This window comes from Salmo salar, chromosome 29, assembly GCF_965601325.2.
Source record: "Salmo salar chromosome 29, fSalSal1, whole genome shotgun sequence".
Classification (NCBI taxonomy): domain Eukaryota; kingdom Metazoa; phylum Chordata; class Actinopteri; order Salmoniformes; family Salmonidae; genus Salmo; species Salmo salar.
In genome coordinates, this window is record NC_138319.1 from 20,956,179 (window position 1) to 20,972,597 (window position 16,419).

The 16,419-nt window shown below is 39.4% G+C and overlaps 2 protein-coding genes across 2 annotated transcripts in view; both read right to left on the bottom strand.

Moving 5' to 3' along the window:
• The window catches only part of LOC106590269 (myosin-7-like), a gene marked incomplete at its 5' end in the record, with an annotated part of 37,119 nt that extends 24,530 nt beyond the window's left edge, over nucleotides 1–12,589 (bottom strand). The window contains 28 exons of the mRNA XM_082970627.1: nucleotides 206–409; nucleotides 541–849; nucleotides 938–1,062; nucleotides 1,173–1,338; nucleotides 3,622–3,805; nucleotides 3,979–4,175; nucleotides 4,265–4,383; nucleotides 4,477–4,603; nucleotides 4,707–5,096; nucleotides 5,177–5,267; nucleotides 5,345–5,490; nucleotides 5,588–5,764; nucleotides 5,852–6,094; nucleotides 6,355–6,610; nucleotides 6,701–6,837; nucleotides 7,739–7,862; nucleotides 7,962–8,167; nucleotides 8,363–8,436; nucleotides 8,550–8,859; nucleotides 9,034–9,204; nucleotides 9,306–9,455; nucleotides 9,637–9,755; nucleotides 9,861–9,999; nucleotides 10,085–10,188; nucleotides 11,199–11,297; nucleotides 11,385–11,448; nucleotides 11,873–11,965; nucleotides 12,476–12,589. Of these exons, the coding sequence (XP_082826753.1) occupies nucleotides 206–409; nucleotides 541–849; nucleotides 938–1,062; nucleotides 1,173–1,338; nucleotides 3,622–3,805; nucleotides 3,979–4,175; nucleotides 4,265–4,383; nucleotides 4,477–4,603; nucleotides 4,707–5,096; nucleotides 5,177–5,267; nucleotides 5,345–5,490; nucleotides 5,588–5,764; nucleotides 5,852–6,094; nucleotides 6,355–6,610; nucleotides 6,701–6,837; nucleotides 7,739–7,862; nucleotides 7,962–8,167; nucleotides 8,363–8,436; nucleotides 8,550–8,859; nucleotides 9,034–9,204; nucleotides 9,306–9,455; nucleotides 9,637–9,755; nucleotides 9,861–9,999; nucleotides 10,085–10,188; nucleotides 11,199–11,297; nucleotides 11,385–11,448; nucleotides 11,873–11,965; nucleotides 12,476–12,589 (4,638 nt within the window). The remainder of the gene's footprint in view (nucleotides 1–205; nucleotides 410–540; nucleotides 850–937; nucleotides 1,063–1,172; nucleotides 1,339–3,621; nucleotides 3,806–3,978; nucleotides 4,176–4,264; nucleotides 4,384–4,476; nucleotides 4,604–4,706; nucleotides 5,097–5,176; nucleotides 5,268–5,344; nucleotides 5,491–5,587; nucleotides 5,765–5,851; nucleotides 6,095–6,354; nucleotides 6,611–6,700; nucleotides 6,838–7,738; nucleotides 7,863–7,961; nucleotides 8,168–8,362; nucleotides 8,437–8,549; nucleotides 8,860–9,033; nucleotides 9,205–9,305; nucleotides 9,456–9,636; nucleotides 9,756–9,860; nucleotides 10,000–10,084; nucleotides 10,189–11,198; nucleotides 11,298–11,384; nucleotides 11,449–11,872; nucleotides 11,966–12,475) is intronic.
• Nucleotides 12,590–12,669: 80 nt separating this feature from the next.
• Nucleotides 12,670–14,519, bottom strand: LOC145850327 (myosin-6-like). The gene is made up of 4 exons (XM_082970628.1): nucleotides 14,319–14,519; nucleotides 13,834–13,992; nucleotides 13,582–13,738; nucleotides 12,670–12,701 (listed from the first exon to the last, which is right to left on the bottom strand). Exons 1-4 carry the CDS (start codon nucleotides 14,517–14,519, stop codon nucleotides 12,670–12,672), a joined length of 549 nt encoding a protein of 182 aa, XP_082826754.1.
• Nucleotides 14,520–16,419: the final 1,900 nt, after the last annotated feature.

Sequence of the window (16,419 nt, forward strand, 5' to 3'; positions counted from 1 at the left end):
AAAGCAGAGGTGAGGAGCATTACACAACATGGTACAGTACATTTTATTCTGTTTTATCGTGCTTGCAATGACGTCCAAAGGGAAAAAACAGTGTTTTTCATTTGCAGTAACTTCTTTGTTGTTGTAATATCACAAACAGACATGTCAGTTTCACCATTAAGGACTCCATCTTTAAGGAGAACACTGTTCTATATTACTGTCTTACCTGTGAGTGGAGCAGCTGAACTCTCTCACTAACATCCAGCAGTTCCTGCTCAGCCAGTTTGCGGCCTCTCTCAGTCTGCTCCACCAGGGCTCTCAGCTCATCCAGTTCAGCCTGCATCAGGTTGTTGCGTCTCTCCACAATGGCAATGTTCTCCTTCAGGTCATCATTGCTACGAAGAGCATCATCCAGCTGCAGTTGAGAATCCTGTAGAAAGAATTACTGATTTTACTAGATTTACTATTTACTTTGTATACATTTACTACACTACACAGTGTGGTTTTTCTTTTTCTAAATACACAAGCAATGTTTTTAATTCAACGGTGTGGAAGTAATACCTTCAGATGGGAATGGAGACCCTTAAGTTGCTTCTGGGCCTCGGATGCCTGCCTGTTGGCCTGGCTGAGCTGGATCTCCATCTCATTGAGATCTCCCTCCATCTTCTTCTTCAGCCTGAGAGCTTCATTCCTGCTGCGAGTCTCTGACTCCAGGGAGCTTTGCAGGGTATCCACAACTCTCTGCTGGTTCCTCTTATTCATCTCCATTTCCTCATCCTTCTCCACCAGCTTCCGTTCAATGTCAGCTTTCACCTGATTGAACTCCAGCTGAGCTCTCAGGATCTTGCCCTCCTCATGCTCTAGGGAAGCCTATGAGAACACAGCCACCAATTGTTTGTAAAATCTTCAAATTAAAATGATGGTACTTTCACCATCAGTAAATGTTTACTTTTCTCACCTCAGCTTCCTCTAGAGCAGACTGTATCTCAGCCTTCTCCTGCTCCAGCTGTTTACGGATCTTTTCCAGCCCATGGATGCTCTTTCCCCCCTCACCAAGCTGCTCAGTCAGGTCGGAAATTTCCTCTGTGGAAAATATTGTTGTACATCAGAATCTTTTTGGTATAACTGATCTCTATAAAATATCATTATTTTATTGACTAAATTACATAGGCTAATAATGCTCATGGTCTGACCTTGGAGGTTCTTGTTCTCCCTCTTCATGGTCTCCAGATGATCCAGAGACTCCTCATAAGAGTTCTTGAGTTTGAAGAGCTCAGTGCTGAGAGATCTGGCCTCTTTCTGGGAGCTCTCCAGCTCAGTCTGCGACTCCTCAAACTTCTGCTTCCACTCAGCCAAGACCTGAAAAACATAGTTTAAGTGGTTTGAATACAGTACACAGTATGGTTCAGATAAGATGGACAATATTGTCCAATAACTTAGAGAACAGAACTGTGTCTTTATGCTCACAACCCAAACCCCCGAGACACACTGGGCCTGGAAGGAATGGGTCAGGGGGTTAAGTGCCTTACTCAAGGCCACAATGGGAAGTGATGGTAGGATGTAGGATAATGCCAGCACAACCTTTTTGAACCATGACACTTTGTTGGGATAAAACATTTTGCAGCACAGCTAACATTTCCCTATTAATGCATTTAGTGGTAATGACCTCCATCTCATCGGATCCATATTTCTAATCATCTTTTTTCTGACCAAACAATTGGAAGATTAAATAGGTTTTCTTTTAACTACACTGAACAAAAATATAAACGCATCATGTGAAGTGTAGGTGCCATGTTTCATGAGCAGAAATAAAAGATTCCATACATTTTCCATTCGCAAAAAATGCTAATTTATCTCACATTTTTGGCACACAATTTTTGCATGCTGACCGCCGGAATGTCCACCAGAGCTGTTGTCAGAGAATTTATTGTTAATTTCTCTACCGTAAGCCGCCTCCAACGTCCTTTTAGAGTATTTGGCAGTTCATCCAACCAGCCTCACAAGCGCAGACCACGTGGATGGGGTCATGTGGGCGAGCGGTTTGCTGATGTCAACGTTGTGAACAGAGTGCCCCATGGTGGCGGTGGCATTATGATATGGGCAGACATAAGCTACGGAAAACAAACACAATTGCATTTTATCGATGGCAATTTAAATGCACAGAGATACCGTGATGAGATCCTGAGGCCCATTGGTCGTGCCATTCATCTGCCGCCATCACCTCATGTTTCAGCATGATCACTTTTATTTATTTCACCTTTATTTAACCAGGTAGGCTAGTTGAGAACAAGTTCTCATTTACAACTGCGACCTGGCCAAGATAAAGCAAAGCAGTGCGACAAAAACAACAACACAAAGTTACACATGGAATAAACAAGCGTACAGTCAATAACACAATAGAAAAAAAGAAAGTCTATATACAGTGTGTGCAAATGGCATGAGGAGCTAAGGCAATAAATTGGCCATAGTAGCGAAGTAATTACAATTTAGCAAATTAACACTGGAGTGCTAGATGTGCAGATGATGATTTGCAAGTAGAAATACTGGTATGCAAAAGAGCAGAAAAGTAAATAAAAACAATACGGGGATGAGGTAGGTAGATTGGATGGGCTATTTACAGATGCTATGTACAGCTGCAGCGATCGGTTAGCTGCTCAGATAGCTGATGTTTAAAGTTAGGGAGGGAAATATAAGTCTCCAGCTTCAGCGATTTTTGCAATTCGTTCCAGTCATTGGTAGCAGAGAACTGGAAGGAAAGGCGGCGAAAGGAGCTGTTGGCTTTGGGGATGACCAGTGAGATATACCTGCTGGAGCGCGTGCTACGAGTGGGTGTTGTTATTGTGACCAGTGAGCTGAGATAAGGCGGAGCTTTACCTAGCAAAGACTTATAGATGACCTAATGCACGGCCCCATGTCGCAAGGATCTGTATACAATTCCTGGAAGCTAAAAATGTCCCAGTTCTCCCATGGCCTGCATACTCACCAGACATGTCACCCATTGAGCATGTTTGGGATGCTCTGTATTGACGTGTACGACAGCGTGTTCCAGTTCCCGTCAATATCTAGCAACTTCTCAAAGCAATTAAAGAGGAGTGGAACAACATTCCACAGGCCACAATCAACAGCCTGATCAACTCTATGCGAAGGAGATGTGTTGTGCTGCATGAAGCAAATGGTGGTCACACGAGAAACTGACTGGTTTTCTGGTCCACGCCTCTACCTTTTTATTTAAGTATATGTGACCAAGAGATGTATATCTCTATTCTGAGTGGTGTGAAATCCATTAGGGCTTAATTAATTTATTTCAATTGACTGATCTCCTTATATGAAGTGTAACTCAGTAAAATCTTAGAAATTGTTGCATGTTGCGTTTATATTTTGTTCAGTATATTTTCATAGTTCATGATGATTCATTTGTGTGTACCACTGTAAGATTAATCCGCGCTAGAAATATTTTGCTTTAGCTCTGATAATATAGGTATTTAGTTTAAAATAGGTTTGCACAAGAGATTACTGGTTTTCTGCATTGTAAAGGTGCCGCAGCACACTGGTTGAAAACCGTAGCACTAGGCTACCTGCCGCCCCTAATGTACTATAATGAAGGCTAATAGGACTTGTGTATTCCATATGTTTTTTTCTTACCTTGTCAAAGTTCCTTTGCTTCTTGTCCAGAGAGGCAGCAGCTGCATTGGATCTCTCCACATCCACCATGAGATCTTCAATCTCATTCTGGAGTCTGTGTTTAGTCTTCTCCAGGGATGAGCATTTAGCATTTACAGCTTCCACAGCTTCCTCTGCATCCTGCAGACGCTGAGCCAGTTTCTTCCTAGATTGACATAGATGAGAAACTCGTTTCCGAACAGCTGCCTTTTTTCTCTAATATATAATGGTTTTATAACAGGTCATCCATGTATTATTCAACATGTACTTTTGTGTATCGCTCATTCAGCCAAGGTTCAATAGCCTGAAAAGTAAGAGAAAGTAATAAAACATCCTTACTTTGCGTCCTCAAGCTCCTCAGTCTTCTGGATGGCATCGGTTTCATACTTGGTTCTCCACTGAGCCACCTCAGCATTAGCCTTGGACATGCCACGCTGCAGTTCAGACTTGGCCTCCTGCTCCTCCTCATACTGCTCCCTCAACAGATCTGAGTCATGGCGAGCAGACTGCACTGCATGGGCAAGCGCGTTCTTTGCCTGGTAAGGAAATTTAAAAAAGGATCTGTGATTATGCCTGAAGATAAATGTAGTTGGATAAGGGACTCTGCATTTTTTTTTCTAAATACCTTGACTTCCTCCTCCAATTGTCTCTTGAGGTCTTCAATCTGCTGAATGTTGGACTGCTTACCTCTGGTCAGTTGAGAGACCAGAGAGTCCTTCTCCTCCAACTGTCTAGCAAGTTCACCTGTTTACATGCAATTCAAATTATTTTAAATTATATTACTTAATCAGGTAATTTATTGTGGATGTTCAATGTATTCTTTTTTTGTTAATGTACCATTCTCAGTTTGAAGCTTTGCTTTCTGCATGGTGAAATCATTGATGGATCGCTGTCCTTCCTCAGCTTTTGTCCTGTATTCACTCATCTGGTCCTCTAGAGTGCGGCACATTTTCTCCAAGTTTGTCTAAGAACAGATTTGTTTTGAATGAGAGAACAGCATCACTAGATTGCATCTTGAAAAAGCATGTATAGATTTTTTTCTTTGATTTACTAATGTTACCACATACTTTGGACTTGACAATCTGTTCCATGTTAGAGACCACATCATCCAGCTCCAGCCTGAGCTCACTCTTCTCTTTCTCCAGCTTCTGCTTCACTCTCTGAAGGTTGTCAATCTGTTCTCCCAGGTCAGCTACACTGTCAGCATTTTTCTTCCTCAGAGTGGCAGCTGTAGCCTCATGCTGCAGGGTAGCCTCTTCAAGGTCTCTGCGCACTTTCTGGAACTCAGCCTCCCTCTTCTTGTTCATCTCAATCTGGGCAGCAGTGGCTCCACCAGCCTCCTCCAGCCTCTCACTGATCTCTTCTAGCTCTCTGGACAAGTCTGCCCTCTGTTTCTCCACCTTGGCACGGGCAGCTCTTTCAGCCTCCAGCTCTTCCTCTAATTCCTCAATGCGGGCCTGAAATGGTAGGAATTCAATTCATCTAGTTCAAATGTGACTTTAAGAATTAAAGTGTTTCAACAATTGTCTTGAAATACCTGCAGCTCCTTCAGTTTCTTCTGAAGCTGGGCACTCATGGCCTGCTCATCCTCAATCTTGCTGTTGAGTTGGCTCATCTCAAAGTCTTTCCTGTTGAGATGAATATGCATTTTTAGTGTTTTCTATTGAATAATACTTTGTTAGCATATTTTGATCTCTGATCTTACTTCTTCATTCTCTCCTCCATCTGCTGCTTGTCATTCTCCAGGTCCATTAGACTCTCCTGGGTCAACTTCAAGTCTCCTTCCAGCTTTCTTTTGGCTCTCTCAAGGTCCATTCTCACCTTCTTCTCTTGCTCCAGAGACCCTTCAAGCTGATAAAGGTTATGTAAAACAATATTTGGAGAAACCAATTCACTGAAGCCTGTTTTTAGGATATTACTAATTTTCCTATTCCTATTTGATACTCACATCATCAACTTGCTGTTCCAGTTTGGCTTTGGCCTTGGTCAGCGTGTTGACTTTGTCCTCCTCACTCTGCAGGTCATCAAGTGTTTGCTGATGAGCCTCTTGCAGAGCCTTCTTCTCCTTGGTCAGCTTGGCAATGATTTCGTCCAGAGCTGCCATCTCCTCAGTAAGGTTTTTAACCTAAGAAAACAGAACAGTGTCATTACACTTTTATCCAAAATATTTAATGGTAGTTTTAACATCACAGGAAAGACCAATTTATTTTACCTTGTTCTCTGTGGCATGCTTTTCCTTCTCCACTTTAGCCAGAGTGAGCTCCAGATCATCAATGTCCTTCTTGAGTTCTGAGCACTCATCCTCCAGCTTCCTCTTCTTAGCAGTTAGCTCTGAATTCATCTCCTCCTCATCCTCCAGTCTTTCTGTCAGCTCTTTGGCTTTGGCCTCAAGCTGGATTTTGCTTTTGATCAGACCTTCACATCTCTCTTCAGCATCAACAATACTGTCTTCTTGCTGTCAATGCGTCAATATATTGTAAGTATATCAAATTCTCCAATGCTCAGCAGTTTGTTTGGAGGCAAAATATTTGGACACTACAAATGATTGACAAATGGTGCACAGATTGTACGTGTCTATTTAGAAAATCATGTCTCTTTTCTCTCTGTTTTTCCCATTTCTCTTGTTAGCTTATGGCTAAAAGCTAACTAGAAAGGCCATTTTGACCAAAGATGTGACTGCTGCAAAGTAACTGTAGTGCAGTTAAAGTTACTCACAGTTTGGACAGCGAGCTGCAGGTCATTCTTCTCTTGGAGAATGGAAACCATCTTTTCTTCCAGCTCCTTTCTACGGGCTTCAGATTTAGCATAAGCCTCTTTAAGCTTCAGGAATTCTTCCTTCATGTTGGCCATCTCCTTCTCAGTCTCTGCTGACTTCAGCAGAGGTTTGATCTTGAAGTACATCTTCATCCAGGGCCAATTCTTGACACCCATGAAGGCACGAATGTTCCATTGGATCACAAGCAAGGCATCCCTGCAATTTTTTTTATAAAATATAGTTCATACAACCTTTCCTCACCCCTAACATATTGTCTGAAAAAGTTTAAGCTATTCTCATTCCTACCTGCGGTCAACCATTTTCTGGAACTCAATTCTAGCAAGTAGACCACGTGATCTGGCCTGGAGGCCAGTGATGATAAGAGCGAGACGATCGTCTCTCATCTCCTCAAGAGTACCCAGGAGACCAGCCTTGAAGAACACCTAATGATACACAAGGCCTTCTAGTATTTGGTAGGATTGTATTTTTCTGCCAGATTACCATAAATAACTTGAATGTGGTATCTACAGTGTTCCAAAACGTTCATGCCTCTAGGAAAATGGCACAAATTGATGACAAGGTGGCCCTGTAATGAGCAATTGATTTTACAACTTCCAACCCAGCATGTTGACCAAGAGTTACTAAATTTGGCAAGGTCTTTAAAAACATATACAGGAAGTCTATCGCAAACAGTATGGCCACTATGCTTTTAATTGCTCACTGTATATCTGGGTCTACTACATTATGGCACTAGTATCTATTTTTATCTCTTGACTTGACCCATTTGCCCAAGAGACAGATAAAATGAGAAAAGCATGATCAGTGGTACATCAGCAATTATTTCAAGAGGCTTTGCTCAGGTTGGCCAGATGGTGATGTAGTGTTAATATACTGCTTGGACCCCGTAATTGCTGCTACTATTCCATCCTGGAATTTATGTTGCGTTCATAACCAAGTGGTAGGTCTGCATTTACCATTTGAATGCATTCACATGCTTTGAAATCATAAAAAAACGCTGATTGGCTAATGGCCATCAAGCTGTGTGATCCATAAACTAAAAGTACAGCTATCATGCTTGTCAACAAATTATAGTGTTCAAAAACCATATTATTAGATTGCTTTTATAAACAATGTTTTGCCCGATAATGCTGTTATCAGGGTAATTTCCTTAGTAAGTCACGTCAGATGTCAGTATGTTGAAGAAGTGGGAGCTCAGGATGATAGACGAGTTTCCGACTAGTAATTAATTACCAGTTGGAGGGGAGTTCAAGTGGATTATTTCGAGTCGTATGTGGTAAATTCCTACTTGCTACTTGGATACGAACGCACCATTAGATAATTTACCTTAGTGTGTCCTAATCTGTACTGGGTGTGGTCAATGTCCAAAGTGCCCAGCAGTTTTTCTGATGCCTTCATGTTGTCCATGAACTGACCCTCAGGGATAGCATTTGGATTGAGGATGCGGTATCTGAATTTAAATCAGAAAGTAATTATCTTTAAAAATGGAAGACCTGAATAGGTAAACAGTTGAATTTATTTTGGAAAGGAAATTAATAATTATTTTTACCTTTGTTTGAAGTCAGCATACAGGATCCTGTTGGGGAAGCCCTTTCTGCAGATCCTGATGCCTTCCAGCACACCGTTACAGCGCAGCTGGTGCATGACCAGAGGATTCTCCATGGCCCCAGGAGTCTTGGTCTCATTGGGGATGATGCAACGCACAAAGTGGGGGTGAGTAGACCTCAAGTTGGTCATGAGTTTACCCAAGTTCTCCTGTGAGTATGACAAATGTAGAATTTTACATCGGTGAAGGAGTCTCTAAGTACCTCACGAGGCACAACGGCATTTAATGCTAACATGCCAATCCACAACATACTGGCATCTCAAATTTAGTTCAAATATAATACATTTGTTAATATTCTGACATGTGAAAACATCATACATATGTTTATTTAAGCTCAGATTTACCCTGTGCAATGCAGACACAGTCTGGAAGGAAGAGCCTTTCTTCTTTTTTCCTCCAGCCGCTTTTTCTTCAGGTGCTGTATGATAATGAAATAACTATTTAAATATGCTATTATCACTACTATAATATACTGTGGATTGTTATTTATTTGAGTGTGTTGTAGTCTTTGCAGATATGAACACATAGTACCTCCTTCTGCACCAGCATAGTTTGCAAATAGGTTTGCCAGGAACTTAAGACTTGACTTCTGGAACAGTCCGACCACAGTCTCATTCAGAGGATCCTTGTTCTTCACCAGCCAGTTACCAATGTTGTAGTCAACAATGCCAGCATAGTGAACCATGGAGAAATGGGCCTCTGGTTTACCCTTAACAATCCTAGGCTTCTGGAAGCATGCATTTTTGCCCAGATGCGTATCATACAGCTTAGCTTTGAATGTATTATCACTGGCCTTAGGGAACATGCACTCCTCTTCAAGGATGGACATGATACCCATGGGCTGGTGGAAGGAATGAATGAAAATACATTTATGTTAAGGGAAAAGCATTGTGAATAAATATCAGAATAATTTGTCATTGAAGGACATTTATGAAGACTGTCCTTATAATATTTGAAATCTCAAAGATTACTTAGGATACATCATATAAACTACTGCACAACTGAAGATACCAACCCTTTCAATGAGGTCAATGCAGGCAGCCAAGTCCATGCCAAAGTCAATGAACTCCCAGACAATTCCCTCTTTCTTATACTCTTCCTGCTCCAGCACAAACATGTGGTGGTTGAAGAACTGCTGCAGCTTCTCATTAGTGAAGTTGATGCACAGCTGCTCAAAGGTGTTGAACTGAAATAGAAGTTCACAGTTACTTTATTTTGTCTGCTGTAATGTTCTAGATTAATTGTTTCATGTGTCCTTTTTTAAAATCAAATTTATATCAAACACACATCAAAGATCTCAAAGCCAGCAATGTCCAGCACACCAATGTAGTGCTGGCGAGCATTCTTAGTGTCCAGAGAAAGGTTGATTCTTATCACCATCCAGAGGAACATGTTCTCGTAAATTTTCTTTGCCAGTGCACCAACAGCGTAGTACACCTACAAAATATAGAGAGAAGAAAATACCTCAACATAAACACAAAGGACAGTTTCCGAGACACCGATCGGCCTAGTCCTGGACTAAAAAGCATGCTCAATAGGTTAATATAGGTATGAAAATCTTAGCAACTTTATAGACAAGTTGTATGCTCAATATTATAAAAACATTTTGGAGACTCACCTGGTTGACATTCTGACCTTTGGTGACCCACTCATTTCCTACTTTGACCCTAGGGTGACACAGCCCCTTGACTAGGTCAGCAGAGTTCAGGCACATCAGATATGCAGCTTTGTCAAGATCTAGAAAGGCAATGTTTTATGATTGGAAGAGGCAATCTAACTGATGTTTGATTATCAGATACTACTGCAAAATGAATTGAGAGGTTTTAACTCCTCAGCACTCACCCTCAGTGCCATCTGCCTCTGCTTGCTCCTCCCGCTGCTTATTCTTGAACTTCATGTTGCCGTAGTGCATGATGGCACCAGTCAGTTTATAAATGCCGTTCTTCTCCTCTTGGGAGAAGCCCAGCACATCAAAGGCATCCTAGTCCCAAATTAAAGGTAATTGTTTGCATTGGAGAAGGGGTTGGAATATTATTGCATATACAGTATATAGATCTATTACTCACATCAGTAGCCATTAGCTCATCTGAATCATTAATGGAAGTTACAGCAATCTCTCCTTGGGAGATGAAGGCATAGTCATAGGGATTGCTGGTGATGAGTAGCATCTCTGAAAATAATTGAACAGCTCAGTTTATTTGTGTTGATGCTGTGGTAAACTGTAGGTCATAACATAATATACTCCGCATTAGGGTTGGGGTCAATTAGAAAATTGCCATTGATTTATATTATAAATTGACAGGAAGGCAAATTAGTCATTAGAGTTTCGAAAAACCAGTGGTGGAAAAAGGACCCAATTTTCATACTTGAGTAAAAGTAAAGATACCTTCAAAGAAAACGACTCAAGTAAAAGTAAAAGTCACGTAGTAAAATACTACTTTAGTAAAATACTACTTCAGTAAAAGTCTTAAAGTATTTAGTTTTAAATGTACTTAAGTATCAAAAGTAAAAGAATAAATCATTTAAAATGTCTTATACTGGGCAAATCAGATGACACGATTTTTTATTTATTTACGGATTGCCAGGGGCACAGTTCAACACTCAGACATAATTTACAAACGAAGCATTTGTGTTTAGTGAGTCTGCCAGATCAGAGGCAGTAGCAGTAGGGATGACCAGAGATGTTCTCTTGATAAGTGCATGAATTAGACAATTTTCCTGTCCTGCTAAGCGTTTAAAATGTAACAGGTACTTTTGGGTGTCAGGGAAAATGTAAGGAGTAAAAAGTACATTATTTTCTTTAGGAATGTAATGGAGTAAAATTGAAAGTTGTCAAAAATAGAAATAATAAATTAAAGTACAGATACCCCAAAAAAACTACTTAAATAGTACTTTAACTTATTTTTACTTAAGTACATTACACCACTCCAAAGAACTGCAGCTGGAGATTGTTTTGTGTGCATTGGATTTTAATGTTGTGTGCTTAAATGTAATTTAAATAATTGTTACTACATAAATCATGCTATATTGTGTTGGGAGTTTTACAGTGGGGGATAGGAGTAGCACACTGCCTGGGCTGGCTGTGCTGCATCATAAGAATTGAATTGGATTTCAGCAGAAATGTTCAGTTTAATCCAGAATTGACCTCAACCCTACTCAGTTTGATGATTCAATACTCACCCAGCAGTTCTGGTTTCTGTTGTGACAGGATCTGGTAGAAGATGTGGTAGTCTCTCTCAGCCTTGAGCTGGAAAGTTACACGTGACTTCTCCAGAAGATCTGATCAGTATGGAAAGTGCTTTTGATATGAATGTTTCCTGTCAAAGAGATCTGTTCAAGCCTTGTCAAATTGAGTATTGTACTCACAAGTCTCAATGTCAGCAGATGAAAGCTTCCCAGTGACTCCAAAATGAATTCGGATGAATTTACCCTGTAAGTTATTGTCAAAGCAGAAATTAATAATCACATTAGATCAGAGTTCAAGTAGTATTTGTTTTCTTTTTGAATACCTAAGTAGGTGTGCATGATTGAGCTTGCATTGTGTAATGGAACTGATGGAATAGTCCTACAAGTTTAAATTCCACCTATCTGGTTCTCAATCAAACACAGAAAATATTGAAAAGAAAACAAATACTATTGAAACCCAGCTCTGTTGCACACATACATATTTGATATTTGATTTGATATACAGTCCCAAAAGGGTTGATTAGGTGATGGACCTGAGAAAATTAGCTGATGTCATGACATCAATTAATTGTATCCTAATAAATTTCAACCACAAAATACAACAGATAAGATGAACATGTATGATAAGATTTAAATGATATTTGACTGCAAACAAAGACTGAACGTACAAATCGGGAGGAGTTGTCATTCCTGATGGTCTTGGCATTACCAAAAGCCTCCAGGGCAGGATTGGCCTGGATGATTTGATCCTCCAGGGTCCCCTGCAAACCAACAACCACACAGTGTTAAAATGCTGCAAAGATCTGTAGTCAACATATGCTTATCCAGCCACGAGGAATGTTTAATTTAGGATTAATAGTGATTCAGTGTTTCATTTAGTTGTTTTTTTGGCAGGGGGGGGGCGGCAATGCCATGGGGCTAACTTTATTATTATTCTTTATTTTTTAAAGCTAATTTCCTTCAACAACTATACACATTATACCATGGCTTATGCCTAGTTCTTATGCTTTGTTCTTATGCTATCTGAGTGACTCAAACATTGTAACAAAATCAATGTTTGACTGTTTTGTTTTGTTTGTTCGTTCTGAAAGATGATCTTATTAAGAAATATATTGCTCCATTATATTTTCTACATACTTATATCTGCTTTTTAATTTTGCCAAAAATTATTATATATATATTTTTTTTAATGAAGTTAGTGATTTAGTAGCAGCTTTGCACTGCTGCTAAATGCATATTGGGAAATGCTGAATATTTGCCCTCTATTTTACCTTTTTTTCTTCTGATACACTTTTCTTTCCGCTAACAGCAGCAATGCTGGCGAAATACTGGATGACTCTCTTGGTGTTTACAGTCTTTCCAGCACCGGATTCTCCACTGGGATTTAAAAATACAAATGTTAATGTCTCAGAATTTCTCTTAACTTTAAATAGTCTCAAATGGATATAACCTTTGGTTGATGTACTTACGTGATAAGGACAGACTGATTTTCCCTGTCTGTTGAAAGAGAAGTATCAGTAAATGTGTCATTTAAAAACATTTTATGTCACTGTAGACTAGTGCGGAGCGATTAGTGCTTTTTGAGGTCAGTTCGGTTTCAGTTTGATTATTACATTTATATATTTTTTTTAAACATGAAATGCATTATGAAATAATGACATAAAAATAATTTGAGGTTTTTAACATAAATTCCAAAAGCCAAAATTCAGTTGCCAAAACATTGAAAATATCCCATTGTCTCCGTCAGGTCCACATTGGGTAGACATCAATAGTAAAATAGGAAATTGCTATTAAAAATAATAAAATATTTCAGTTGTGTATATGACTTAGTTTTTATTTAATGAATGTGTTATTTTCATTCCTTAAAAGTCATCATCTCATCTCTGCTCAGGCAGTAGCAGCCAATCAGCCAGACAAAGTTCTCTCCTCTCCCCATACTGTACTATCTTTAGTCATCCTATTTAGCTAGGCTAGCCTGCCTAAGCGTGGTGAGAGCTGTCTGAAGTAATAATACTTTCACAAACTGTCTCTAGCCCCCCTCTTATCATTGTGTTGTTTACATTCTTCTCTCATGTGGTCTATGCGGTCCGTGTGTATCTAACCTAACGTAACAGGCTCAATGGATTTTGGTAATTGTAGTTAATTACCACATTCCTGTGCTGAACTAGGTTGAATATTTGCTTAATGAAAACTACGACTCCCTTCAGCCCAGCGTCCCACTCTCGTTTGATTTGAAACAGGCGTTGGGTTTACAAAACAATTCACGAAATGGAATTCAGGTAAAGACGGTCAATTATTTGTTTAATACCCGCCCCCCCTCCCCAAAAAAAATTGGTTAATCGCTCAGCACTAATGTAGATGAAAAGTTATATTTTACCTGACAACATGTACTGGTAAGCGTTGTCAGATATGGAGAAAATGTGAGGTGGAGCTTCACTCCTCTTCTTGCCTCTATATGCATTGACAACAGACTGATCGTACACTGGCAGCCACTTGTATGGGTTGACAGTGACACAGAACAGCCCTGAGTAGGTCTGTGGAAGACAAGAGGGATACCGCATATTTAGTTTCATTCATTTGAATTAATATTTGATTTATTGGAGATATTAGCAGACAGGTCATTACTTACATAGATCATCCAGGCTGCGTAACGCTCTTTGAGGTTAAACAGCACAGCGGGCTCGTGCAGGAAGGTGAACATCGCCATGTCCTCAATTTTATCAAACTTTGGCGGGTTCTGGGGGTGGACGTCGTCCTCCTTCACAGTAACAGTCTGAAAGAAGAGCAAATTAAATCGTTTTTTTTTACATTTTCAATGTGCAGAAGTATTCAATTTGAGACAAATCTTAACTTGAGATTACACACAGTGTAACATTTTCACAAATCATCCATTTACATGTAATGCAAGATTTGCTTGGAAGTTAAAGATTTCAAGTTAAGATTCTGCTTTTTGTTGTCTCTTGTTAGAAAGATATTAAACATTAAAGAACATAACTCATTTCAGTTCATAACTCATTTTTCATCAATCATAGAGTTATCCTAGTATAACAAATTATTATCTTATGATTTTCCAGGTCATATATTTTCAGAAATGTTTTTCACCAAAATATTTACCTTTCCAAACTCCGTATCAGCGGTGACTTTAGCTCCATCTCTGCTGGTGATTGTGGCCTTGACGTATTCAACCTCAGGGTCAGGCACATAGCACTCTCTCTTTATGTCAAAGGGTCTAGTCTGGCATTCCATACGCTCCTTGTCTGATTTACGCAGATAGGACGCTGCGACGCCAAACTCTGCCATCAAACTGTCCCCCATTCTTAAACCTGTAAAGGCAGGAACAGAGTGTTGAATACATACATATGTACATATTTTATACAGTACAAGGTTTGAGTTAATGCAGCCCCAAACTCTACCATCAATGCGGCCCCCATTCTTAAATCTGTGCAGGTATGTATCTATTATTATTAGGTTGAATTTGCTAAACTTCCCAATTTACTTGTGCCAGTTCTCACTGTTGCCATGGTTTGTTGTATACCAGGATTCTCATAACAAACGTTTCTCAAAATTAAGAAAGAACAACCATTTAGATCTTCATACTTTACAGTATTTTTTACAATATCAACCATATATTGATAGTTTTACATTTTATTCTATTCATGACAAAGGGAACCGTGCATATTGTTGTAATAATCTAATATCAGTGTAAAGCACTAATATTAAATAATATTAAATACATCAACAACTTTTAGGGCACCAGGGCTGTATTTCACTTCTCTCTGGTACCATTTTTGGAATGCATAATGTAAATAAAACATTTGATCCCAAACATTTTCCACCAAAGACCTATGTTAATTAGAAAATTGTATACTAGTATCACTATGTATACAGGTGTACTGTATATGAGTAGTATATTGTATCATAGCATAATGGTCATGGCAGAACAATAGAACTTTAAAATATAAGCCTAAAATAGACACAAGGGTCAAGGCAGAACAGCAGTAGGCTACCAGATTTAGAGTCATACATTAATAAGAGTTTATCTGAACAATATGTAGGTGAGTAAACCAATAGAACATTGAATATAAACCAAAACATGTGAGGTTGACACTGACAACATGTAATTACTATACAGGAAATATGTATTATGCAATATATACAGATGTAGGATCTTAATTTGACCTATATTATCACAGCAAAATAATCCTACAGCAAAAGGATTTGAACGTCTATAATGTTGCTTGATCGGTGGTTAGGCTATTATTAGCTGGCCAAAAGCAGGCTACATGAAAAGTGCAATACAGTTCATTTAACCGTGTGTTAGTATTGGTTTTCAGTGAATTCATGTAACTCACGAAGCTCATCTGCATTTCCTGCATTGCAGAAAGATTCTCTTCAACAAAAGACTGTGTACATCTGTACAAGTTAACTACATTGATGTGTACAGACACTCAAATGTTTTGCATTAATATGCATATTTGTCAAGCTGTTATAGTTTTCATGTTGTTGACCATCTATTTTAGAAGATTGTGATTCTTACCTGTTGGTCACCCCTGGGATACGTTTGGTTGAAAGGATCTTGACTGTAAATAAAGTAGACAACGAAATACCAATATCAGTCAACTGACCAGCTATGTGTGGTTATGACTATTGTTAGGTCCTGTAATGATTATCTTTGCCCTCCTCAGCAGACTGCCTCTATATGCTTACCTTCAGGATGTCCGGTGCCTTGTGTCTCCCCCTGGTCTGTCTCCCCCTGGTCTCCGACACCCTTTATAAAGAGTGTTGCTCAGCCCTATATGGAGATGGGCCATCTATTATAATAAATTAGTCTGATTATTTTAGAAGATCTGTATTTGGGGCTAGAGGTGTATACCTCTTTGACCTATCAGGCTGGTTGTAACAACAGGCTATTCCTGGGTGGACAACGGATGCATTGAAAGCATTACCCATGTTTTGCTTCTGAGATTCTCATTGTGAGGTAGCATTGGATAGACAATAGCAAGCAGCAGGTCTTTACAGCTGTATTTTTGCCCCTTCGATCAAATTGCAGTTTCAGGCAATGTAGTCATCTAAAAATGCCAACATAAAGTTAATGGAAATTCTTCAAATGATCTATTTTTGTGCAATGACAAATTGCTAGTTTAAAGATTGATTTAATTGTTTTTATGCTAATTTGTGAACACTTGGGCATTTATATGGGGCGGCAGGTAGCCTA

What these genes read in the sequence shown, in the direction of transcription:
- LOC145850327 (XM_082970628.1), bottom strand. Translation starts at nt 14,519, where the DNA reads ATGGGGGACAGTTTGATGGCAGAGTTTGGCGTCGCAGCGTCCTATCTG. An exon ending in CTGATACGGAGTTTGGAAAG is followed by an intron (nt 13,993 to 14,318) that starts GTAAATATTTTG and finishes AAACGATTTAAT; the next exon opens with TTGCTCTTCTTTCAGACTGT. An exon ending in ACGCAGCCTGGATGATCTAT is followed by an intron (nt 13,739 to 13,833) that starts GTAAGTAATGAC and finishes TGTCTTCCACAG; the next exon opens with ACCTACTCAGGGCTGTTCTG.